At 47.0% G+C, this 8,880-nt stretch overlaps 1 protein-coding gene across 2 annotated transcripts; it reads right to left on the bottom strand.

The window, feature by feature from the left end:
• Nucleotides 1-2,503: 2,503 nt before the first annotated feature.
• Nucleotides 2,504-7,217, bottom strand: LOC100037596 (glycogen synthase kinase-3 homolog MsK-3). Of its 2 annotated transcripts, none has more exons than XM_044500408.1 (12): nt 6,912-7,217; nt 5,696-5,878; nt 5,507-5,599; nt 5,202-5,261; nt 4,365-4,637; nt 4,201-4,275; nt 3,913-4,110; nt 3,760-3,810; nt 3,572-3,667; nt 3,411-3,494; nt 3,186-3,288; nt 2,504-3,050 (listed from the first exon to the last, which is right to left on the bottom strand). In XM_044500408.1, the coding sequence occupies exons 2-12, from the start codon at nt 5,804-5,806 to the stop codon at nt 2,974-2,976; spliced, it is 1,221 nt and encodes a 406-aa protein (XP_044356343.1). In that variant the 5' UTR covers nt 5,807-5,878; nt 6,912-7,217; the 3' UTR covers nt 2,504-2,973. The 2 variants fall into 2 exon arrangements, with proteins under 2 accessions (XP_044356343.1, XP_044356344.1); XM_044500409.1 differs by having other exon boundaries at nt 5,696-5,806; nt 6,912-7,124.
• Nucleotides 7,218-8,880: the final 1,663 nt, after the last annotated feature.

The following is an 8,880-nucleotide window of genomic DNA, read 5'->3' as shown; positions in this document are numbered from 1 at the left end:
TTTCATTTCTATAACGGGAGTGTCGATTTTATTGTTCAACAAAGGAGACTGATTTTTTCTACTCCTAAGGGAGTAACTTTTCGGCAAAATTCTGATGTAGACATTTTAGCGTTTTAGTGTTAGGAACTCCATCCATCACTTGATATAAGACATTTTCTGACATAGTACGGACATAATACCATGCAAAATTGTAGGACGTCGATAAGTGTCACACGTGTGGGCATTAGGGAGTCTGCCCACACATTTTGTGTGGTGTATAAGAGGAACAGTCCACACACCTACGTGTGGGCAAAAAAAGTAATGCTCACACATTTCTTTTTTTCGAGAACACTAACGCCCACACGTGTGGGCGTCTGGCAACTCGCCCACACGCATGGATCCTCGTCCAATCAATTATGCACGAATCTTGGCGCGTTCTAGCAGTTTTTGTGTGTCACATAGGACTAAGCTGGTGTGTGGGCATTCATCCCGTCGCCCACACGTCTTTTTTTTCACCACACGGGGGGCTGGTGTGTGGGCGTTTAGCAATTCACCCACACATGGGTTTCACGCACGCAGAGGGGGCTGGTGTGTGGGCGTTTATCACTTCGCCCACACGCCCATCTCATAGCCCACATCCAAAGCTGGCAGTTGCCATGTGTTTCTGCAGGTACATGGCAACTGCCCTAGCTTTGCTTGTAAGCAGATGGCAACTCTCTTTTACCCGAATTGCCATGTGTTTTTGCATGGTACATGGCAACTGTCGTAGCATGCACATAAGCAGAAGGCAACTCTTTCTTTTACATGGCAACTGCCCTAGCGTGCTTGTGAGCACATGACAACTCTCTCTTTTACCCGACCATGTTTTTTTGTCATGCCTTTTTGTAGTGCTACATGGCAACTGCCTAGTGTTAGTGGGTGGCAACTTCTAAAGTTTTGAAATCATGGCAACTGCAGTAGATCAGACCATACATGGCAACTGCAGTTGAGCAACCATGGTAACTGTAGTTGTCCGACATGGCAACTGCAGTTAAACGAACATGGACGAGGGTCTGGACCATGGCAACTGCGGGACGCGCGGTGACTGTCACGCGGGCGTGCGGGACCACGAGGTACGAGGCCTGACGTACGGGGGTGTGGGCGTTATCTATTTAGCCCACACGCACGCGTGTGAGAGGGATCGAGAGGGGAAAAAAGAGGTGTGTGGGCATTATTTTTTTTGCCCACACGTAGGTGTGTGGGCTGTTCCTCTTATACACCACACAAAAGTGTGGGCAGACCCCCTAACGCCCACATGTGTGGCACTTATCGGCGTCCCTTTTTTCCCTCCCGATCCCTCTCACACGCGTGCGTGTGGGCGAAATAGATAACGCCCACACCCCCGTACGTCAGGCCTCATACCTCGTGGTCCCGCACGCCCGCGTGACAGTCATCGCGCGTCCCGCAGTTGCCATGGTCCAGACCCTCGTCCATGTTCGTTTACTTGCAGTTTGCCATGTCGCTGAACTTCGGTTGCCATGTCGGACAACTACAGTTGCCATGTATGGTCTGATCTACTGCAGTTGCCATGATTTCAAAACTTTAGGAGTTGCCACCCACTAACACTAGGAAGTTGCCATGTAGCACTACAAAAAAGCATGGCAAAAAAACATGTACGGGTAAAAGAGAGAGTTGTCATGTGCTCACAAGCAGGCTAGGGCAGTTGCCATGTAAAAGAAAGAGTTACCATCTGCTTACGTGCACGCTACGGCAGTTGCTATGTACCATGCAAAAACACATGGCAACTCGGGTAAAAGAGAGTTGCCATCTGCTTATAAGCGAAGCTAGGGCAGTTGCCATGTACCTGCAGAAACACATGGCAACTGCCAACTTTGGGTGTGGGCTAGGAGACGGGCGTGTGGGCGAAGTGATTAACGCCCACACACCAGCCCCCTCTGCGTGCGTGAAACTAGTGTGTGGGCGAATTGTTAAACGCCCACACACCAGCCCCCCGTGTGGTGAAAAAAAGACATGTGGGCGACGGATGGATGCCCACACACCAGCTTAGTCCTATGTGGCACACAAAAACTGCTAGAACGCGCCAAGATTCGTGCAGAATTGATTGGACGAGGATCCATGCGTGTGGGCGAGTTGCCAGACGGCCACACCTGTGGGCGTTAGTGTTCTCGAAATTGTAAGACGTTTTGGCCATAGTGTCACAGGTCAAAAAATGTTTATATTAAATTACGGAGGAAATATATTCTAGACAAATCTAAGACGACGGACATTAATTCACGGAGGGAATACATAAGCTTGAATGACTGAGTTGGATATAGGTTGTGTACTTTGGGTATGCTTCCGGCTTTTTCCGTTCAGAACGTTTGGAAACTTGCCATGTTATTTCAAAAAATATCTCCAAGCCCAACCATAAAAGACTATAAGGAAACCCCACAACATAAGCTTGAACGACTGAGTTGCATACATTACAGCTTCATGCAACAGAGTGAAAGACCAACTATTCAAAATCTGCTACAACCAAAACAAGTTGAACACAAATCATGGCACGTTGCAACAAACGACTCAATAGGAGCCAACGACCAAGTACATAGTACTGCAGTAGCAACAGGTAGACTTCAACAACAGGAATCTAGAACAAGGTGGCACGAGTCTTGACGATCAAGAAACTAGGAAAATCGAGAGGACCCATACAAGGATCACAACTACCATAAATACATTCATACTTCTCTAGAACATATTACAGATCAGCCATGGCAATCTGAATTCTCAGGCGAGGGTTAGTACAAGGGAGGGTGAACCGGTTACATTGTCAAGCTTGCATCGCAGCACACAACTACTACTCAGCTACACAGGTCAACAGGGTGGAGTGGTCATACATCAGGTCTTCCAACAACCATAATAGTTCATCACGCTCACATGCTGCCCAACCAACATCCCCAGGGGAAATGCGCACTTGTCGATGCAATTCCAACGACTCATGAGACAAGCATCTCATAGTCACGCATGGGAGCCCTGCTTTCTCGCATGCTCTGGGATCAATTTCGCCGCAACATCCGCTGGGATTCCTTTCAGTTCTGAGGACAAACGGAAAGCGAAAATAAGACTAGGTGTTGAAAATAAGACCAGGCGACAAATTAGATATTCAAGTCTAACACAAGTAATCACTGATGATCCCAGCCACCACAAATAATCACGGTTGCATTACTTACCGTTAGGCTTGAAGTTGAAAAGAGGAGGCAGAAAGCGGCCATTCGGAAGGCGGGTACCCGGGTCCCGAAGCTCATCAAAGAAGGGGTGAACAAGTGCCTCCACCTGGACAGCAAGTGAATAGAGATCTTAGTAAAATACCATAGTATACAAGATCATTGCAGAAGTATTGTATGAGTGCAGTATTCTCTGTTTCAACCACATGATGTGCATTCTGATATACTTACAGCAGTGCATCTTAGGTTGGGCGAGTACTGGAGGAGCCGAGAGACTAGATCGACAGCTTCAGGTGGCATCCTTTTATGGAATACCTACAGATTGCATGTGTCAGTAGGCTGATATGGACCAATACCTAACAGTATATAAGCAGCACTACATAGATTTGTACCTTGTGCCATGGGTGTGCTTTAATCTGTGGGAATTTGAACTCCGTATAATTGGGGTTCATGCATTTAATTTCTTCCCTTGTAGGGGTACCAAGGACCTGCAGCAAATGATCAAATTCTATGCGGTAAGAACTTTTGCCTGGGGAATAAAAAAGATAACTGATTGCGAAGCACTAGAACTGTTAACTACCTTGATGATTTCAACAAGCTGGTCCACACCACTTTCACCAGGAAACAGAGGCTGTCGAACAAAATGACCTTGTAAGCCAATATGAACTAACAGTATAGTGCTGATTTGTCAAGGGCTACATTCAAGATGCACAAACAAAAGCAAGCTGCTTACCTGCCCTAGCATAAGCTCAGCAAGAACACATCCAGCGGACCAAATGTCAATGGCTGTAGTGTACTCAGTAGCACCAAATATGAGCTCTGGAGCCCTATAGTATCGGGAGCAAATGTATGATATGTTCGGTTCTCCCTTAACAAGAACTTTTGCACTCCCAAAGTCACACAGTTTCAGCTGGTGGGTATGTGGGTTTACCTACAGTTATAGTTCAGAAAAATCAATCCACAGATAAAAACATGTGATTGGTTTTGAGACCAACAGAAGATGAGCAAGTTTTCAGCATACCAGAAGATTTTGTGGCTTGATATCCCTGTGGCAAACTCCAATGCTGCCATGAATGTAAGCCAGAGCCCTACATATCTGTCAAAAAACAATAAATATGGGATTAGCAGACGCCTAAGCATAATGCAGTACCAAAAAAAAAATCAAAGAACATACAGAAATATTACCTGGTATGTATACAGCTTCACATAGATTAGTGGCATGCGCTGGTTCATCTTGTTGTAATGCTTGACAACACGATGGACAGTCTCAGGCACATACTCAAGAACCAAGTTTAGATACAGTTCATCCTTCTCAGTTGTAGAAAAGAAACAATGCTTCAGAGCTACAACATTTGGGTGGTCAAGCAGGCGCATGGTCTGTAGCTCACGGTTCTTGTAGCGCTTATCCTGAAGGACCTTCTTAATGGCAACAGTTTCCCCTGTCTCCAAACATTTAGCCTGCAAAACGGACAGATTAAGGTTATATGAGACACAAGCTCCATGTACACCCAGCATTAGTATATAGCAATCACAAGAAACTCAAGAACTCGGCCTATGCCTTCTAGGCATAGCCGGTCCCAAGCCCGGGTAAAGGAGGAGGGTTGTGATAGGCTTGGCGAGCCAACGTAAAAACTAGCCAGTCCCATAGGTATGAAACCCATTTGAGCGAGAGTAGTACTAGGATGGGTGACCTCCTGGGAAGTCCTCGTGAAAGGGTTTCATATCTAAGGGTTGTGATAGGCTTGGCGAGCCAACGTAAAAACTAGCCAGTCTTTTAGGTATGAAACCCATTTGGGCAAGAGTAGTACTAGGATGGGTGACCTCCTGGGAAGTCTTCGTGAAAGGGTTTCATATCTAGCCTATCCCAACTTGTTTGGGATAACAGGCTTCGTAAGTAAGTAAGTAAGTATAGATAGTTAGCTCAAGACAGGAATAAAAAAACGCCTAAGTAGATTCATGTGAGGCAATAAGAGAGCTGGCTGCCAATAAATAATAGACCAGCCTGAAGTTGTTGCAACTAACCTGGAATACAATACCAAATGAACCTTGACCAACAATCCGCTCAGCCATGTAGCTCACGGTCTGCAGGTGCATCCAAGAACAAGATTATTAACATGAAATAAGTCGCATAAACTATTCAGCTCAACAAACTAATTCTAAGAAAGATAGCATTAGCAGCGATTGACAATGATGAAGGCATTTAGGACATTTAGCACGCCATAATTATGTTGATGGCCCAACCATCGAATCATGCGTGCAGGCAAACAGATGAGAACAAAAGGCTGCTGATCCCAATCAAATGTGACATCATTGGAACAAACAGTCACCTGTTTCGGCTGCCCATTTTTGCCACCAGTAGTTGTGACAATTATGTGTCCAGTCTCTGTTCCCTTGCCATTAATAATAGTAGCTTCCACTTCCTGCATATGTCATTCAAGCCAATCGTTAGGATTAAGTCATATTTTTTCGACATAAAATAGATTGCAGAAGACCCATCCAGATGACGCTTATCTGACCTTATCATCTCTTATCTTCAAATCGTTCATCTGATCTGGTAGCTTCTCAGCACCCATGCTGGTGCCGCTGCTGTTCTTGTGCCCAGAGGGAGCAACGCCTACTGAAGCCATCTGTTACGGAAACCAAGAGACGCCGATTCAGCAGCGCATCAAATCACAGAAGCAGTAGGTGTTTTGGTGTATCTGCAAACCCAATGACCAACATCAGTCATATGAGGTAGCAACAAAATTTAGGATGAACAAGCCAGATGCAACAAGAGAACTATTTCAGAATGGTAAAACACGAAATGTGCCTTAACTGGCATAGCCAATTTGAACGACGAAACGTTTATTTGACACAAAGCGACCATGTTGTTGGGGAAAGCAGCTTTCCCCTTGGGAAATTGGGCCGCCTAACTGGACCGCAGCAAGAGCTGCCATTAAGCCAGCGAATGGGCTCGCACGAACATAACAAACCTACCCTAGTCGGGGCATCTCATCTCTTCTGCGTCTTTGTCTCAAAAAAAATTCTCTTGTGCGTCTAGGGCAATTCCAACGACAAAATAGCGTGCTACAACGAAATAGCGCCGACCTCGGAATATGCTATTAGCATGCTATATCGCGCTATAGCGTGCTATTAGTGAGACGTTGTACACTGATATATTTAGCGAGACAATTCTCAATTTGCTATAGCGTGCTATTAGCGAGGTTATAGCGTGCTATTTTTTTCAGTGTGGGCATCCATGGATGCAAGTAGCAGCCTCTCTCTCAAACAAACATAAGGGGAGCTAGCAAATCAATACCACTGGGCAGTACGATTTGACGGCATAAATGATCTAACTAGCATAGCAGTAAATACCAGAAATATTTTGGTGTTGGTACGAATGCGCCCTGCTGACTAAAAAACACCGACACATCTCTCCTAATAACCAACGCCACGGAGAAAACCAGCAAATCTGAGGAATCCTCGCGCAAATTCCGGCAGAGATCGCAGAATGGCCATGACCTCCGTCAGTAAAAGGCACAGATCCTGGAGGAGCCATAGCCAGATCATGGTCGCCGGAACGAGCGAACAATCGGCCCGAGAAGCAGGAAGACGCCACACGCTGCTTGCTGCGCGGACTCGACAACCACGGATGGATGGACCAGAGCACGCGTCTTCCCGGAGGACGCAAAACCCAGCAGCAGGAAGAAGCAAATCGGCGAAGAAGGGGAAGGGATGCGCCTTGATTCATACCTCCTCCTCGCAGAGAGATCGCTGGATTCTCCCCTGCCCCGCTCGCTCCGCCGTGTGTTGCAGCTGGGTTGGCTTCCCCCTTTCCTCTCCCCTCTCTCCTCTCCTTTCTGGTTGTCGGGACGCAACGAGATAGCAGGAGTAGTAGTAGTACTCCAGCACCACCGGCGCCAGTGCCAAGGCCAGGGACGACGCAGCGGCCGAAATGATTTGTGCCTGCCCCCCGCCTGCTGCCGAGGGCAGTCAAAGCAACCCACCACCACGGGAACGCGCGTCGCCCGGCACGGCCCCGCTCGCCTCTACACTCCCCGACAGGTGGGCCGTTTTCTAATAAGGTCCCACACGTCGGGTTCGTGGAGCGGGTACGCGTCTCGTGGGGGCGCATGGGGGCTCGGGATCGATGGATCCATTGGGGCTTGGTTGGCCACGCCTTTTGACCGGTCAAATCCGCGGGGCCCGCAGCCTGGACTGGACTGCCTCGGTGGGTCGCCCTTGCCACTGCTCACCTACTTTATCGGCCCTCTCGCCGACGCGCGGGCCCGGCGTCACATGGCCCGCGGGACAGCGAGGGGACGTGAGAGGGACGCGTGACGGGTGCCGTGTGCTGCCAAGGTACTAGTACTCGCCCCTATTTCCCTTTCTTTTCACCGCGTCAGAGGACCGAAAGATTCGAGTAGGTTATGGGAGAAATGACGGGGCTGCCCCCGCCCTCGCTGGGTCTGGTCTGGGTTGGGTAGATCTGGCTGGGGTTTTTGGTTTGGTTTGAACTCGACGCGGGCTGGTGAACGGTAATGGGCGGCAGTGAGTGGAGAGAGGACCAGCGTCCAGCGGGAAGGGAGCTGAGCATGTGGCTGCAGCGAGGCGTGGGCAGGGGCGAAAAGTTTTTTCAGGACCGCGGGCGCGGGAGGCAGCAGGTGCTACGTGTAACTCTGAGGCCAAACTGTGTGGTAAAGTACCACGCTGGGTGCCAAAATTTCAAATTCACCGGCGAATCTCGCCTCGACAGCGGACCTGGGATGAGATCATGGAAATCATCGGTCTCCGCTCCGCTCTTGAATTGAGACCCCAGCAGCCCCGAGTTATGGGGTGGGGGCTCAAGTGACGCTGACAGATGCTCCGTCTTGAGTACCCATTCTGATTGAGAGGGGGGTTTCGGTTTCAACTCAAGTGAGCCGAGCGGTAAATACCAGCGATTTTTGTGGCTCCTAGACTCTGGACTTCCAGCATGCTTAACGATGTAGTACTTCCTCCGTTTTCAAATGTAGCGTATATTTTGTTTTCTGAAAGTTAAACATGTCTATGTTTTACGAAATTAAGGAGAAGGTATCGACATTTACAATACAAAATGAGAACCATTAGATTCGCGATGATGTGTAATTTTATATTTCATAAGTAATTGTGTAGGTGCAATGCATGCTGATATCAGGCAATATATTAATTGCATTGCACATTAATATTAGATAAAATATATATTACATGTTAATATTAGGTAGGATATAATTATTTCGTTAATGCCAATGTTGATATTAGGCATGTGCTAAATGTGTTTACTGTCAAACATGTTTAATGCTAAACATCGGAGCGATGTAAACCGTTGGATAGATGGGTTTGAACGGTGAGATATGTTGGATCTCCACAACTCACTATTTTTGTATTGGTATCTCTATCTTCTCTATTATATTTATTTAGTAAATAGAACGTAAGGTTCTCGTTTCACCCTCTTCTTCGTCCAGCCTCTATATATATATGATCGCCCTATAATTTTTCTCTCAAATATTCTTTGGAAAGTAAATAAATTCTTACTAAATAAGTGCTTAACAATAAGATGATATTTTTTCTTCCATCCCTGCTCTGATCTTTCTCCTAAATAATACTATTTTCTTTGGTAAGTCAATAAACTCTTACCAAATAAGTGCTTATCATTAAGATGACAGGTAAATCATGACAACTGCATATAAAAACTTGCTAAGAT

This window comes from Triticum aestivum, chromosome 3D, assembly GCF_018294505.1.
Source record: "Triticum aestivum cultivar Chinese Spring chromosome 3D, IWGSC CS RefSeq v2.1, whole genome shotgun sequence".
NCBI lineage: Eukaryota > Viridiplantae > Streptophyta > Magnoliopsida > Poales > Poaceae > Triticum > Triticum aestivum.
The sequence above is the reverse complement of the archived record's forward strand: the minus strand, read 5'-3'. Positions and strand labels throughout refer to the sequence as shown.